This window comes from Amyelois transitella, chromosome 9, assembly GCF_032362555.1.
Source record: "Amyelois transitella isolate CPQ chromosome 9, ilAmyTran1.1, whole genome shotgun sequence".
NCBI classification, from domain to species: Eukaryota; Metazoa; Arthropoda; class Insecta; order Lepidoptera; family Pyralidae; genus Amyelois; species Amyelois transitella.
The window spans coordinates 1,156,902-1,174,594 of record NC_083512.1 but is presented as its reverse complement, the minus strand read 5'-3'; the positions used below and the strand labels follow the sequence as shown (position 1 = coordinate 1,174,594).

At 35.4% G+C, this 17,693-nt stretch overlaps 2 protein-coding genes across 4 annotated transcripts in view; both read right to left on the bottom strand.

Annotated features, from left to right (window-relative positions):
• LOC106130261 (fatty-acid amide hydrolase 2-A) overlaps positions 1–4,738 on the bottom strand; it is a 29,486-nt gene extending 24,748 nt beyond the window's left edge. Inside the window, exons 1-2 of one of the 2 annotated variants that reach the window (XM_013329069.2) lie at positions 4,700–4,738; positions 4,471–4,518 (exon numbers count right to left, since the gene is read on the bottom strand). The gene's annotated coding sequence lies outside the window, so the exon portion shown is untranslated. The remainder of the gene's footprint in view (positions 1–4,470; positions 4,519–4,699) is intronic. The other variant, XM_013329070.2, reaches the window with a different exon arrangement.
• A 1,008-nt stretch (positions 4,739–5,746) lies between these two features.
• LOC106130274 (myc box-dependent-interacting protein 1) overlaps positions 5,747–17,693 on the bottom strand; it is a 47,556-nt gene continuing 35,609 nt past the window's right edge. The window contains exons 3-10 of one of the 2 annotated variants that reach the window (XM_060945771.1): positions 17,482–17,672; positions 15,886–15,990; positions 14,746–14,916; positions 13,932–14,082; positions 11,626–11,886; positions 10,455–10,580; positions 8,683–8,825; positions 5,747–8,046 (exon numbers count right to left, since the gene is read on the bottom strand). In XM_060945771.1, the coding sequence (XP_060801754.1) occupies positions 7,966–8,046; positions 8,683–8,825; positions 10,455–10,580; positions 11,626–11,886; positions 13,932–14,082; positions 14,746–14,916; positions 15,886–15,990; positions 17,482–17,672 (1,229 nt within the window). In that variant the 3' untranslated portion in view covers positions 5,747–7,965. The remainder of the gene's footprint in view (positions 8,047–8,682; positions 8,826–10,454; positions 10,581–11,625; positions 11,887–13,931; positions 14,083–14,745; positions 14,917–15,885; positions 15,991–17,481; positions 17,673–17,693) is intronic. The other variant, XM_060945772.1, reaches the window with a different exon arrangement.

Below are 17,693 nucleotides of genomic sequence, written 5' to 3'. Positions count from 1 at the left end.
AATATAAGAAAATGAAAGATTTGGTTAAGAAAGCTGTGATTAGAAAGAAAGAAGAGTATAAAGAGGATTTTGATAAAAGGCTATCAGAAGACTTTCAGTCAAATCTGAAAGTATTCTGGAAATCCGTAAGGTCAGCCCGAGGAAATACTATAACCAGAGAGCTGACTAGGATCAGATGCCAGGATGGTAGCGTTGTGAAAGGAGAAGAATGTGTACTAAAGATATGGAAGGACTATTTTGAAAGTTTATTTGAAAAAAAGGAAGGAAATAAGAAAGATTTCTGCTATAGCGAAGAAAAAGAGAATGAGATGGAAGGCGAAATTGAAATGTTCGAAATTGTGGAAGCACTTAAGAGTATGAAAGCGGGAAAGGCTGCTGGGTGTGATAGAGTGTCGGTTGAGATGCTTAAAGCAGGAAAAGGCGTAGTAGCTAGTCAGTTGTACTGCCTTTTCAATTTGTGTTGGAGAAGCGGCCGAGTACCAAAAGATTGGTGTAAGGCTGTTATCGTGCCACTTTACAAAGGAAAAGGGTCACAGCTGGACTGCAAAAATTATCGTGGTATAAGCCTGCTTAGCGTCGTCGGCAAATTGTATGCTAAGGTATTGATTAATAGAGTCAGGAATGAAACTGATGACAAAATATGGGATGCTCAAGCGGGATTTCGAAAGGGAATGGGATGTACTGATCAGGTCTTTTCCTTGCGGTGCATAGCCGAAAAGTTTTTGGCCAAGAGTCAAAAAGTCTATTGCACATTCGTAGATCTGGAAAAGGCCTATGACAGAGTTGAGAGGAATGAATTGTGGTCAGCACTTTCTATGCATGGGGTGAGCAGTCTCTTAATACGAGCACTGAAATCCTTATATGAGGATTCGAGTGCTTGTGTCAGGATAAACGGAGCGCACACTGAGTGGTTTAAGATTGAGAAAGGCGTTAGGCAGGGATGTGTTGCGTCACCGTGGCTGTTCAACCTATTTATGGATAGCTGTTTGACAGATTTGAAAGAGTCTAAAAGTGGATTAAGGATGAATGAGTTACTCGTCAAATGTCTGCTCTATGCCGACGATCAGGTTATACTGGCGTCATCAGCGGAGGAGTTACAGGAGATGGTAAACTGTATGCATGAAGCTTTAAAAGAGAAAGGAATGAAAGTGAACGTAAGTAAAACTAAAACACTGGTTTTTGAAATGGAGAAAGAAATGACAGCATGTAATATTTTGATTGGAGGAGAAAAAGTGGAGCAAGTGAAAGAGTTTGTATATCTAGGATCAAAGTTTACATCAGATGGCAAGTATGATAGTGATATTGAAAGGAGAGTGAACGCGGGGAACATGGTGAATGGAGCTTTGCATGCCTTTATGAGCAGTCAGAAACTATCCAAAAAGGCTCGACTGGCTGTGCACAGGGGCGTGTTGGTCCCGACATTAATGTATGGGAGTGAAAGTTGGGTATGGCAAAAGAAGCATGAAAGCAGAATAAATGCAGTGGAAATGAGAGCGTTAAGGAGTATGATGGGTGTGAAATTGAGTGACAGGATAAGGAACAGCGTGATAAGGGAATGTTGTGATGTGAAAGAAGATGTAGTTACAGGAATAGAAAAGGGTATGTTAAGATGGTTCGGTCATGTGGAGAGGATGAATGAAAGCAGGTTGACTAAGCAGATATACAAGGAGAGTGTGGAGGGAAAGGTCGGAGTGGGAAGACCTAGACGAACGTATCTTGATCAAATTAAGGACGTCCTGGTAAAGGGTCAGGTCAAAAGTACCCGAAACCGCCGAGCTTGTATGAAGAGAGTTATGAATGTGGACGAAGCGAAAGAAGTATGCAGAGATCGTGGCAAGTGGAAAGAGGTAGTCTCTGCCTACCCCTCCGGGAAAGAGGCGTGATTTTATGTATGTATGTATGTATGTTACTTAAATTCGTCTTATAGACGAATGTGCTCCTATTCTCCAAGTCGCCTTAAACGACAACCATGAATAAAATAAGTAGCAGAGTTCATCAGAACGCAATTTGTCTATATATTTCTAGCCCCAAGGTAAGGGGTCGTAACTTTTCCATTTGCAGCGCTTCGCCTGTTTACGAACGTGATACCTATGTATCTTGGTGGTGTCGTGATGTCTTCTTAAATACATTACATGTTTCAGAGTTTCAGGGTTACATACATATAAAATACTTGATGCGATGGGTTTTACTTTCATGTAAAAGCATTAGTGCCGTTTGGTTCCCGGCACAAATACAAAAAAGAATAGGACCACTCCATCTCTTTCGCATGGATGTCGTAAAAGGCGACTAAGGGTTAGGCATACAAACTTGGTATTATTTTGAGGCGATGGGCTATTTGGATCACAATTCTATCATTAAGCCAAATAGCTGAACGTGGCTATTCAGTCTTTTCAACTGTTGACTCTGTCTACTCCGCAAGGGATATAGACGTGACCATATGTATGTATGTATGTAAAAGTAAGTATGTAAGTGTCGCTAATGTAGGATAAAAAGTATTTAACTTTAAGCCAGTGGTCCAAACGTTATAAACCATAAAAAATATTATAGCTTTGGTCCATGATGTGAAGGTCAGACTAATTTCAATCAAAATCGTTAGTATTTTTTTTAATCTCAATATAGGGATCTCTTCTAGTCAACCATTGAATAACACAGAGGAGAGTTACTTGAACAGGGTAGAACAACGTAGGTTGGTATATTTGGACGAAAATTTCATTCTCTTCATTTTTCATAAATTTTTCAAAATCTTTTTATAAATAATACAGGTACAAAACGCGCATGTAACATATTTTTATTTTATCTCTGACGTTTCGAATCATATTACTTACTACTGTTATATTAATAAATATAATTTGCAACGCGAAAGTTTAAAATCAGTTCAGTCGAATCCATATATCCTCAAACATATCCCCCGGATAAATACCGTGGTTTCCCTACAGTATTACTAGGAGCCTCACATTGTTGCCGCCGGGAAAACGGATTTGAAGCTTTGTTCCTGAATATTGTATGGGGTTACTGAGAGCCTTAGCATATACAAAATAGGGTTTAGTGATAGAATTCGAAATTATATACAGACTACAGAAATGGTTGGTACTGGTATGGTACTCGTTAGTTAGCGCAGTTTGAAACTGACAAATTAATCTCAGAATTGAGGTGCAAAATATTTTTTTTTTCTATTTTATTTGTTTCGCGTTTTATTCCCAATGTAAGTGAATTTACTCTAGTCTGCTGGCTATTTAGCTATTATATACAAAAAAGACCATAAGACGAGATTAAAACAATAAAGAAAATGACTCGCTGAAATTTTTCAAGTCAAAATTTCAAAATTCAAATATTTTATTCATTATTACGGGACACTTCATATCACTTAATAATTGTCATATCTTTTGGTTTCACAACATTGGTTGATGTCAAAAAAATTAATTAAAACTAAGTTTACTGCCGCTTCCAAAGCTTCAGTGCAGAAGAAGCGGTACTAACAAACTGCACTGCAATTCAATTTATTTATAGCATATAACCTTTTCATGAAAAATAAATTATATTAAGCATTAAATACATTTTTACTAGCTTTTGTTCAGAACTGCAATTCCTGGATTGAAATAAAAAGTAGTCATTGTTCAAGTGGTAATGAAATATTATTTCGCTATAACCATTCAAAACTTCATCAAATTCTGTCCAACAGCTTAACTGCAAAAACACAATTCACATTCACATTTTTATAATTTGAGGTATAGATTTTATAATTTGTAAGTGTGAATGAATATGATTTGTTTACTTCAAGAGATCTTGGTGCAATGTTATGTGAATGCTAATATTTCTTTACACAATGATGTAAAGATAAACATTTCATATTTGCTGTTACTTGCGTAAATCTAAAAGCACATTATTATATAGAACCAGTTAAATAACTCTCGTGACAACGCACTTATTCCGGTATACATAAACTGCATCGGTAAACAGAGCACACAGTCTAAAAAGACTTTAACTTCATAAAGTAAAGAAACAAATTTTGTGTCTGCTTAAATTATTTTATAAAACTGTCTCAACTTTGCATGTTATTCGGAGCCCAAGGTCTGTTGGGGAAATGATTTTGTGAAGAAAAATGAGCTTAATTTAACATGAATATTGGTATGACACCTAGCCAATAAAAGCCTATCCCAACCTAGTTGGATTCACCTGTGGGCACAGATTATATGTATAGGAAGGAGGTGAGAGTGACATGCAAATACATACATACATAAAATCACCTCTTTCCCGGAGGGGTAGGCAGAGACTAGAGCTATCCTTCGCTTCATCCACATTCATAACTCTTAACGCAAATATTTAGGTATTATTCCTCTGCATGTTGATTCTGGCATATTATTTTTGCAAGGACCAGTATGTCACTGCTGATTTTAGGAAACGTTTCATATAAAAACTCAATAGCATAAATGGTGTTATCAATACGAAAAAAATAATAACAAAAGAACTTACAATAGAAAATAAATTGATTTGCTTCATGCTGTGGTCTGTAGGTTTTTCCTGCCAAAAGCAAAAACGAAATAAATAAATAAATAGGAACATAAGATCCGACTTTAAAGTTGAAAAATAAAATGTGAATGAAAAGCAAAATAAAATTAAAGAAGTTAAGAATCAAACACTCTGATAATCTTGTACGAAAAATGCACGAAATTAAAATAAGTAGTAAGTGAATATTACTTACTTGTTTCACCAGGTACTAATACGACTCGACAGTCACCTGTTATAGTAAAAATCAATTTAGCAAAAACAACAAAACATTGTCAACAAAAACAATGAAATAAAACACATTTCTACTTGCCTCCTTCAACAGTTATGAAAATCCATAAAACTTATACAACATCACTTCACTTTAGCAAGCCCTTTTCTAAAACATTTTTAATGCATTTAAATAGCCCGAATGTTTATTTTTCAAAACAAATAGCACGCACTTTCGATAGAGCAATCAATCTTTCGACGTTCCATTCTACAAAATAATTGTCAGTTTTGACAGTTCTGCGTTTAGTTAATAAACGGGTGCGTAAATTGAAACGTCTGCTGAACTGAAACACGTCCGAAAAATTGAAAAAGTACTCGAAACAAATAATTTCCTTACATAAAAGGTCTTTATCCCTTATGGGGCAGACATAACCAATAATTTTTAAAAGACTGTAATGCTATGTTCAGGTTTTGTAACTTATGGAATTGAGAGGCAAATACACACAGGTGACAAGTTCAAAGATAATAATAACCACTACGGACAGGTTGCTAGCCTTTCGAAAAGCCTCTCCCTTGATTGACTTTTATTCATCCTCACATCTCGGGAGAGAAACCCACGCCTTTTGATCTGATTACATTTTATTTTTTTAAACATTTCTGGATTTTGGTGACGTGTTGCTGTAGGTACGTAATTTCATGTTTACTTATATCCATCCATAATATTATAAATATAATATAAAAAAATAATTTTGAATGTTTGTTACCTTTTCACAGTTAAACCACTAAACCGATTTTTGCGGTGCACGAGGAATGGCATAGGGTATTTTTCACGCAGATAGAGCTGTAGTCGAAAGCTATAGGTATTTAAGATTTTGTAAGGCTATTGATAAAACAACGCCTACCAGCTCTAGGTATGTCTTTGTTTCAGTTCATTACATGAAGCTTTAAGATAAAACAAAATTAATCAATTGAACAGCGGAGTATAACACGCCCGGACCACACAAAGAATTTGGTGAAGAAATAAAAGCCAAAATTGTGAGAAACATTTTATTTGCAGTTGTAAAAACTGTACAAGTCCTAACAAACTTATAATTAATATTATATTATGGACCTTTCGCATGGCACTGCTGATAATCTGAGCCACGACACACATGTCGGATTGTACTCCTACCCTACGCCTTACTGTCAACGTTTTCTACAAAACATCAGTCAATAATGATGATAAAATGTTGATTTTAAAACTTAATTCCGAAATAATGATTGGCATATAATGATTAATAATAGTTATGGCTGTAAATCTAATTTATAAAAAATACACACCACGTTTTAAAATCAATCTTGATTTTTCTCATAGCCTTTGTTAGCTGCAAGAAAAAAAAAACAACTTTATGTCATTGTTATAAGATTCATATTGAAACATACGTTTGACCCAGATTTTATTGGTAATTTATATTTAAAAGAATGATAATAAAACGTGGCACAAAAAGGTTTTTGGAAATATAGGTCACAATGTATACTGGAACACATACATTCGCAACTTATCTAAAATTGGGTAAAATGTAATTATTTTTCATATAAATTACAAACTATGTACATTTTCTAAGCACCGTTTTTGACACAGGCGTTAATATCAACCATACAATTTGTAGAAAAGGAAAGAATGACAATCATTAATAAAATGTATAGTGGAGTTTCAATTTATAGTATATTTTGTTTATATGGTTATGATAAAAGTAGGGGAATCCCCATTTCCTTGACCGTAAATCAAAAGCATCTCTTAAATACAGTTAGTACGTGTTTTACTAGTCGAGTTAAAATTAACAAAACAATATTTCTTAAATAAAATGTTTATAAATATATTATATTCGAATGGATCTATACTCTAATGTTATTATTAACAATAATAAGTTTAAATAAAAAGGTCAACAAAACTATAATTTATATACATGAAAACTTACACGAAACATGAACGATGGGGTTGGTACGTTTTTGGGATCGAGTGAACGAATGAAATGAACTATAACTATAGACGAAGAAGTTTGAAAATGCAACCACACTTTAGGTAGAAAATGAAATGCATAGCGTTGATGGAACTGTTGTTTTAATATTCGTATAAACAACATGAAACTTTCAGCTAGAAGAATAATTGTCAATTTTAGATTTTTAAAGATTTCAATAGTAGCGAGTGACATTTGAAATAATTCCCGGAAAGCATTGATTACTTTGGAGAAATCAGAGTATAAGAGTCGTATTATTTTGAGCTATCACCTAATGATTTTAAGTGCTTATTTAACTATTGAAAGATGTTTTCCAAGCACCAATTGTGAATTTAGATACTGTTCCAAAAGTCACCTCTTAAATCAAAATGTTTTCATTTTAATACTGAAAATAATAGAAAGAATAGAATTGTTCGTCAAAAAAATTTATATTTCACATAAGGTCACTTCCCATTTACATTATTTAGATAAACCACTGAGCAAATATCAAGAACACCGATATTAAAATGATTTATAATTATTGTCCTAAATTTGACCTGGATAATCCACATACAGTGCGCATTCGATTGCGATTTTATTATTGATAAATATAAGCTTTTTAGCATTATAAAAGATATATTATTTTATTACTAACGCTTATTTAAAATCCATCTCTCTTTTAACAAGAGGGAACAATAAATTGGCATGATTCACCAAAACATTTCAATATATAATCAGATTATACATTTCAACCCTGCACCTAACTGATAATGACTAAAAATCATCTACATACATTTTATATACAAAAATTATATTAAACACGCATCAATGTCGTTAAATAAAGTAAACGGGCAATGCGTTATTTTTAATTCGTTGCAATACAACACAAAAATAATAATAAATAATAGATATCTATTAACATTCAACAACTAAACTCTAAAACGAAGTGTTATGTGCATTCGTATTGAAATCAAGCGTTATTTCGCGGGAAAATAACGACCGATAAAATAAATATAACAGGTGTGTCAACTATGAAACATATTTTGACAAATCAAAATGAGAGTGAACGACAAAGTTTTCATTCAAAGTGAACGACTAAATTTTCATTCAGAGCGAACGACAAATTTTTCATTCGGAGCGAACGAATTAACGATAGAATGCGCAGAACACTTCAAAAGGTTTCCGTCACTCACTGTCACTGCGTTTGAGTGGGACAAGCGATGTTATTCCGAGCGGCATAAGGCTCATTGTCCTTTGGTAAGCGAAAGTTTCGGGCTCATATTGGCCGCGTGAAGTTGGCGGGGAACATTCCCTTCTCATTGGTCGATTCTTTGATGCCCATTAGCCAGCCTTCCTCCTGTGAATATAAATTTAATTTGTGTTAAGAAAATTTAAATAACATAATTACAAAAGATATACATAACTTCATCTGTATGACACAAAAACAAACTACGTTGAAGAAGAGCTTTTGCTAAATAGATAGTTTTACTCCTACATTTATTAATAAGTTAATACTTATATTAACTCTTTAAGCGTCATGGACAACTTTAGACGTCTATTGAGCACTTGCCTATAACATTGAACAACTAAAAGTGATCTAATTATTACCATCATGAAAAAATCGTACGATCAAAACGTACGCGGCGTAGATAAAACTCCAAAAAGTTTCATTATTGTAAATTATATTTGTTTGTAATTATATTAGTACCTTTTTGTTTGTAAACTACTTATTGCACAAAAAGTAACATAACAAACTAGCTGTGCCCGCAACCGCGTCAACAGTCCGCGTGGAACAGTTATTTTGGGCATCATTGAATGACGTTATATAGCGTAAAGCCTTCCTCGATAAATGGTTTATACTATAACTATATTTTCCATTCGAACCAGTAGCTCCTGAGATTAGCGCGTTCAAATCAACAAACTCTTTAGCTTTATAATATTAGTAGGTATAGATAACAAAACAGTAATTGTATTGACATGTCTACGAGAGTACCTGTTCGTCGGGGTCATCGTACTCGACCACCCGGATGAGGTCGCCGACGTCGAACGACAGCTCGTCCTCGTCCTCGCGCGTGTAGCGGTACGTGGCGCGCACGCGGTACAGCGTGCCCGCCGGCAGCCCCGACAGGGTCGCCCCTGCAACGCACAATTTCACGTCCCATCAAAATGCTGCAGTGTAGTTTGTTCCGCCGCTTCTTTTACACGTGCGCTTTGGAAGCGGTAGTAGTTATAATTAGATTTAAGTGATGTGACGTCAATAAGTGATACCTAGTATCCAATTTTGAAAATAATTCTTTTCTATTCTATTCTAATTATATTCATAACTAGCTGTGCCCGCGACATGGAAAAGGTGAAGCCCTCAAAGATGAATATCTTTCACTGTTTTTTTTTTAATTTTCCATTATTTCTTCGCTCCTAAAAGTTGCAGCGTGATGTTTGTCCCCCTAGGTGGAGAATACGTCGCTAAAATAATCTTACTCACTAAAGATCAACCTACTTATAACATTGTCTATGTTGTAATTTTTCAAGTCGAATTAATATAATTTGGGAAGAACCATATATGTATATTAATCCGCACAGAGTTATGCTTTGAACGAAGTGTCAGACCGCCATTTTTGTTTCGTTAACTGTGACTGTGATTAGGCAAAAATCTAAGATGGCGGATTGACAGATCAATATCGGATTTTATCTGTACAGTGAAATGTAAATTCATAAAATAACGAATTAATCGCAACACAAATGTTATTAAGCTTAAGCACATATAACAAATATTGCATTGGAAAGCTGAAGGATGTCATGATAAATGCATAAATAAAATACTTATATTATATACCCAAAAAATACAAAAAGTTGTGGTTAAATAGAGGTGACAATATATTTTTTAGACCAAATTATGTTTTATATTAACTCAGTTTTATCAAAAAAGTATCACAAATATTATTTATGGTAATGGTAATTTAAGAAAGTTTTTAAATTACGACGCAGCTTTTGTGCACTTTTTTATTTCAGAATGTGGCAGAAGACTTCTTTTCGTACATTAGTTTTATTATAAAGTCTGTGAGTAAAAGTGTGATACAAAGGGCAGTGACCAAGAAAACCTCGATACCAATATAAGCATATAAATAACAGTGGAAATTATATCAAATACTGCAACAACAATACTTTGTTAATTTTAAATTATTATATGGTACATAATTATAATGAAGCATATATTTTCCCATCAATAGTAGTTAATACTTAGTGGTTTACATTTTTACCAATAAAATTAATGAGATCCACATAAGTTCTCAACTAAAATATAACGTATATCTTCAGCTTAGGATTCACTCCTGATTAAAAAAAAAATACTCTGCTAATACATAAGATTCTGCGAATAAATAATTCAAATAATGAAATAAATTCTTCAGTTAACTTTAATTTTACTTTCATTTCCTTTTTTTATTCTTTATTATGGACATTAAAATAAATTACTTAAAAATTAGTTTACTGCCGCTCCCAAAGCGTCAGTGCAGAAGAAGCGGAAAGAAACTGCACTGCAGCATTTTCTTCAATAACGTCAACTTCACAATTATGCAAAATTAAAATAGAAATGTGGACGAGAGAATACAATGTTGATTAATTGATTTAATTTAATTGAAATTTAAATAACAAAAAATATAGTTTTAAATGGCTATATATCATAAATAAATACCAAACATCGCATAATATAAATACATAAGTACCAATACATAAAACATTGCACCGCCAATGTGAATGGCTGCTTACCGACTGGTATATCGTAAACCTCATCCTTTTGTTCGCTCGGGCTATCTTTCTCTTTCCCACTGCCCTGTTCTACATCTATTTGTCTCTTTTCCTCGCCGTTCGACTTCTCACGCGGCACCGGCGATCCTGAGACAATTTTTTAGATTTTTTTTCGTTGCAAATTATTATTAATCTATTTTAAATATTTATATTTACTAACTTTTATTTTTGTTACTTTATTTTGTTATCAATTTTTTTTACAATATTTTGCCGCCCAATGTTATATATTAGATGACGGTTTAATGCATGTAGTACAACATATTGAAACGCTTCTGTCGATTTTTTTTTAAATTCGTATTTCTAATAATTTGTCACATCATTGTATGTCGTTGACAAAACTGTATCATTCGTCAGTGAATGTATGAAATATCAACTTCAACTGATGACATCTAATAGAAATTATGTCAAAAACATTATTGAAATACCTTTTTTTATTGGACATTTATTTAATAATTACATAAATTTGTTTCGCAAAAAGCGTGCCAATATTGTAAGGGTATATGTACAAAGGAGAATGGAAATGCGTCTGAAGAAAGCCAAAAACCAAACGCATGCTCTATATAAAACAGAAATTAGTACAATTTACAAAATAAATATTATTGGTAGTAGTATACATTACCTTAGAACTGGTTTTGAATGATAAGAGGCATTTTCATCATGAAATTAATGGGCTGAAAATAATTCGGTACCAAAGTTATGGTTCTTCTGAGTAGTGATAGGCCTAAGGTACCAGGAGTCTATAACTCACCTATAAGTCTATTGTACATAACATCTTCTTATCGTTGTTGTTACAGTAATAAAAATTCTCATGGATCACATAAAAGCATACATTGAAATTGAAAATTAACAGTTCGCGTCCGAACAAAAGTACCTGGCGGCCATAACTCACCTAGAGGTCGTATATCGTTCAGTTCCTCCACCTTCTTATCGTCTCCGTTAGTTATCGGGTTTAAGGTGGTTTAAGGTGGTAATCACTAATTAAACCTCAAATATAATAAAACACGTTACTTACCTCCGTGACTTCTAGTCGTACGTATTACAAAAACATGGAATCAAATCGAGAATCTCCATTGAAAAGTCGGTCAAAACCATCTCGCGTTCGAGTCGAAAGTACCAGGCGGGCATAACTCACCTACAGGTATATCGTAGAGTTCCTCCACCTTCTTATCGTTGGCGTCTCCGTTGGTTTCCTTGTCGCTGTCGCTGTGCCGCGCAGGCGCAGACGGCGCCGGCAGCGCGGCCGGGATCACCGGCGTGTCCTCCTGCGCTCGCGGCGGGGAGCCGTCTCCGCTGACGTCGCTGACGACGTCGCTGACGACGTCACTGACGACGTCAGCGCTGACGTCACGCGGCGCCGGCGTCGAGTTGCCGTTGAGAGCGGGCGAGGCGGGGGCTAGTACAACACACGCATGCCACGCTTACACACTAGTACTCGAAAGCGGTTTGATTAAAAAAAAAATGGTGGAATTTCGAAGGAAGACAGAGAGCAAATATTAACAAAATAGTGTTTATAAATGAAGGTAAGTATCTAACTACAAAACAAATTACTTATTTGACGAATCAGCTAAGTGTCTTGTCACTGGTTGGATCTAATCGCAAGAAATGACGACACAATAGACCACCAATTAAGATCTATCTAAATAAAGTTTTATTCTATTCCATCTTAAAAAAAATTGGATCAACAATCAAAAAGTCAGTGGAATTTCGAAAGGCGTAGTGCACTTTGGTGTAGAAGTTGAAGAATTAAGTGTAACTACTGAATACTGAGTTATTTTAAACAATTGAAAAATTAGTTTTTGGCTGTATTTGCTCTGTTCATTTGAAAATCTTGCCTCTAAAGTATTAAAATATTCTCGTAAATTTACGGGTTTATTTAATTGCTTTCGAGTATTTGGTGGTTAGAAAAGGAGTGTATGACTTGGATATGGTAATTCATCTCACGATTTTTATCACATCCAGATCATATTACGGCAACAGGGAATATTAAGAAGTCTAGAAAACAGTTAAATTTAGAATTAGATATCTAAAACAATAACTATGCAATCATCTTTAATCTGTGTCAACTGGCACATACTATTATAAAATAAAAAAAATATATAAAATATTTATGTTTCAGTGGCCAGCAATAAATTTAGACATTTACTTTGTCGCATTTGTAATTTATTTTTAAAAGCATTGGAACACTTCGTTCATAAATTTTTAAAATAAGAACTTTAGCTTTCCAAGGGCCAGTTACCACAGATTAAATCCGTTAGTTCAGTCATAAAACACTCAATGCATCACGATCTTAACAACACTCACTAGCTTCAAAGCCTCACACACAATTATAAAACAAAACTTACAATTTCAATAAATTAAACTAGATTTGTATTTTTCCGTGTATGATTTATTCCAAGAGTGGTACAAATCTTTATTTCGTTCCATGGTTAAAGTTAATGCACTTTGATACCGCAGCCTTATTTTGAATCCACGTCATACTATTGATAACTAACCCAAAAAGTTAAGAGAGTTGGAACTCCCGATAAAAAAACTATTATTGTTTAGTAATTATTTGCCCGATAAAATATGTATGTTAATGTTAAGTAGGTAAATAAAGTTACCGACTAATTCACGTATCGGTGTGGTGTGAACTAAACCTTATTATAACTGCGACAAATTTGAAAAAAAAAAGTCTGTTAGAATTCTTCTAATATAAAAAGTTGTAATATACACACAATAATGTTACTACGACGTACCTACCTACTGAATCTATAGTGCGAGAGAGATAAATATATGAGTGAGAGCAGGATAGCAATATATTCGTTATATAGTAGTACTAGTTATACTAGGCTTTTCTCGACTGTTCCAAGTAGCTCGATTCTAACCCGCCTATAAACATTAAACGAGGCACTGTCATTACTTTTTCTAAGTGACAGCTAATGAAAAGCCTAAACGGTCATACTAAGCGAGAAATTCAGACTTTGAAGTGTACCTATTGATATATTTATTGGTAAACAGAACCCGTTAATATCGCAATAAGTCTTTTCAGCGGCATCATAACGAAACATATAATCGCGTCTATATATACGTATCTATAGACATAGACAGAGACAGACCCCTCAGGTGTCTCTTTTTCCAGCTAATATGTTTTTTTCCAGCTAATATAATGTTTTTATAAAGCTAATATATATTTTTTTCAGCTAACACAATGTTTTTTCCATTTAATATTATATTTTTTCCAGCTAATATAATATTTTTTTCCAGCTAATATAATGTTGTTTTCCAGCTAATATAATATTTTTTTCCAGCTAATATAATATTCTTTCCAGCTAATACAATTTATTTTCCAGCTAATATAATATTTTTTCCAGCTAATATATTTTATTTTTTTTAGCTAACATAATATTTTTTCCAGCTAATATAACGTTTTTTCCTAATCCAATCTACTGTGATACTCACTCTGAACAGTGTTAGTGTTGGTGTTGCCATTGTGCGGAGTCTGGTTGTTGTTCATGGCCGCCGATATGTTGTTGGCGGCCGGCTTCTTGTAGGAGCCGCGCTGGCTGTCCGTCGCTAGTTTGTCCGTGATGGCTTCCAGCTCTGCGAACACCTGGAATATACATTATACGAAGTTTAAAAATAAAATAAATATAAATATACATGTACGGGACAAATTACACAGATTGAGTTAGCTTCGAAGTGAGTTGGAGACTTGTGTTACGAGATACTAACTCAACGATACTATATTTTATGATAAATACTTATATAGATAAACATTCAAGACCCAGGCCAATTAGAAACAGTTATTTTCTCCTCATGCCCTGACCGGGATTCGAACCCGGGGCTTCCGGTGTCACAAACAGTGCGTACTATACTACCGCTGCGCCACAGAGGCCGTTAAAATGTAATTAGGCGTTTTAATTTTAAAAGACGTTAAATAGTAAATGGCTATCCCTTTATTCTTGCATACATTGAAATTGTTTCGAAATACACGTTCGTTCCCGTACGCCTCCGAAACAACTTGACCGATTCTCATGAAATTTTGTGCGCATATTGTGTAGGTCTGAGAATCGGCCAACATTTATTTTTCATACCCCTTATTGTTAAGTTGTCCACCCTTAACATTTTTTTTAAACCATTAATAACTAAAAACATATGTATATTGCAAAAACGCGTTTAACAACAGCTATAAAGCAAGTATCTGTATGCAACGTATAAAGCTATAAAGCAAGTACATGTATGTATGTCTGTGTGTGTGTATGTATGTCTGTACCTTGGAGCTCTCGGCGTGGAACAGCTGCTCGGCGCTGAACAGCGTCTGCAGGTTGTGCACGTAGAACAGCACGCGCGAGTCGTGCAGCGCGGGCAGCTCGTCGTGCAGCTCCGAGTTCAGCAGCTCGTACGTGCGCTTGGCCTCCTCCAGCTGCTCGCGCCCTTTCGTTATCTAGTCATAATAACATACATATGGTCACGTCTATATCCATTGCGGGGTAGACAAGAGACAACAGTCAACATGCATACATACATACGGTCACGTCTAGGTATATCCATTGCGGGGTAGACAAGAGACAACAGTCAACATACATATGGTCACGTCTATATCCATTGCGGGGTAGACAAGAGACAACAGTCAACATACATATGGTCACGTCTATATCCATTGCGGGATAGACAAGAGACAACAGTCAACATACATACATACATATGGTCACGTCTATATCCCTTGCGGGGTTGTAGACAACCTTTTTGCTAGACGCCATAGCAACGGTTGCCATGGTTTTGTTAGTGAGATATGTCAGAAAAATATTTTTTATTATATACGTTGAATAATATAGACATTTTACACTGATTATTTTGCTCCTCTTTTCTCCTTCTTTCTTCTGTAGGAATAACTTTTATAACTATACTTCCTACAGGGTAGACAGAGCCAACAGTCTTGAAAACACTGATAGGCCAGCTCAGCTGTTTGGCTTAATGACAGAATTGAGATTCTAATAGTGATTGGTTGCTAGCCCATCACCTGAAAAAAGAGTCCCAAGTATGTAAGTCTATCCCTTAGTCGGATTTTACGACATACTTGGGAAAGAGATGGAGTGGTCCTATTCTTTTTTGTATTGGTGCCGGGAGCCACACGGCACGTATAATACCATTTATTAATAATATGTTTAATACCTGTTTTCTTTATAAATGGTAGGATTGTTGACTCTCCACTAAAAAAGAGTTGTAATTTTACATGTGTTTCGGATGTGAGTGGGAAGTTTTAGTTAGTTATGGAAGAGTTACTCTGCCTTCTGCCCCTGCTCTGTGGCATATCAGTCTTTTAAAGACGGTTCTACTCCGCAACTGATATAGACGTGATTTACAAATAGCGTAATACAACGCGAAAGTTCAAAATAAGTTATAGCAATGTTACCTTCACATCGTCCCGTCTTTTAGCAGCGTTCGCCTGCAAGTTCTGGAAGCTGTGTCGTTGGCTGTCATAGTCCACTAATTTGCGACCACGTTTCTCTATTTTTTTCTGGAAATCAATAAAAAAATGAATTAAATTCAGTCGAGTTAAAATTGAAAACCATTTTACTTAAACATTACTACACACTTCATTAACGAATATTTTGTTACCATGATCAAATCAAGGTATCATTCAGTCAATAATTTATTTAACACTAGCTGTGCCCGCGACTTCGTCCGCGTGGAATAGTTATTTTGGGCATCATATTTATTTTTGCAAACATCCTCCTCGGCTTTATCAATTTGGCGGTCACGCGTATTAGAAAGAACGCTGGTTCGCCGTATTAAATGTTTCGCTGCAAATTGCTTATAACGACTATATCTCAAAACCTATTCGTCTGATTTATATACTGTAAATGGCAATTTTAGTCTACATGAAAAGCCGAAAGTAATAAATATATTTATTTGGATAAGGATTAATACTGAATTAAAGAAAATTGGTTTCAAAATAAAATATGTTTATAATGAAAAAATAATCTTAAAAAATGAACATAAAAGTGGTTATTGTAAGTAAACCTTAAGAGATAGATATATGCTCTCGCGGACTTTTTTGTGGCAAAAAGTGAGTACTTCACATCTTTAGTACATTGTTTTACTATATCTTTGTTGGTTTGCGCAGCGTTCGCGTGGAAAGCTCGCAGATGGCCGACTCATTCAACTTTCACCTGCATTGTTGACGTTTCCCGTAGGAAATCCGGGATAAAATGTAGCCTATAGCCTTCCTCGATAAATAGACTATCTAACAGTGAAAGAATTATTCAAATCGGTTCAGTAGTTTCTGAGATTAGCGCGTTTAAACAAACAAACAAACAAACAAAACAAACTCTTGAGCTTTATAATATTAGTATAGATAATTTTTAACTGAATAACCGAGAAGGTTATAGGCACAATTCATGATTATACATTAAGCTAATGAACTAAACTTCTTCAGGTATGAAAAGTCGAGTTCTTCCACTCTCTTCTTTTTCTGGCTTTAGTCCCGGTTGTATCTTTACCACTCTAAAGAGGAGCCCGGGGTGTGCCTTTGACCATGGATCCTAGATTGGGTGAGTCAGGTTTTTACACGAAGCGACTCCCGTCTGACCTCCGTTTTGCAGCGGAACCTAACCCGTATTGGATCGATCATGGTTACACATCCAGTTGCCTGATTGTGCAAGTTAGCTCACGATGTTTTCCCTCACCGTAAGAGCATAGTTAAGTATTCAAACTAATGCACATAATTTCGAAAATAGTCATTGGTTGGCTGGGGCGGGATTCGAACCTGTGCCTTTTGGCGCCACACGCATTTTAACCGGGCAACTTATAGATTCCACCACCGACACTCATTGTTCCACTCTTAGGCTGTCTAAAGACACACTTGACTTAAGGTCCTATGTCCCCTAGCTGGGGCAGAGGGCATCCACAGTGCGTCGCCATCCCGCTCGGTCTTGAGCTTCGCGTTTTTTCTAAAGACACACTGACGAGCATAAATTTTTTTTTAAAAAACACTCATCCGACTTACCCTGACCTCCGGAAACTGGTTGGTGTACGTGTTGAGAGGGATCAACACCTGGTCGCCCAGCTTGTGGGAGAAGTCCTGCCAGAGCATCTCCATGTTCTGAGCTTGGACGTATAGAAGGTCGTGGCCCGACCACCCACTCTCGTACACTTCGGTGATCGCCTCCATTAGAGATTTGGACGCTGTCTGGACCGCTGGAAATTGAATGGAGATTG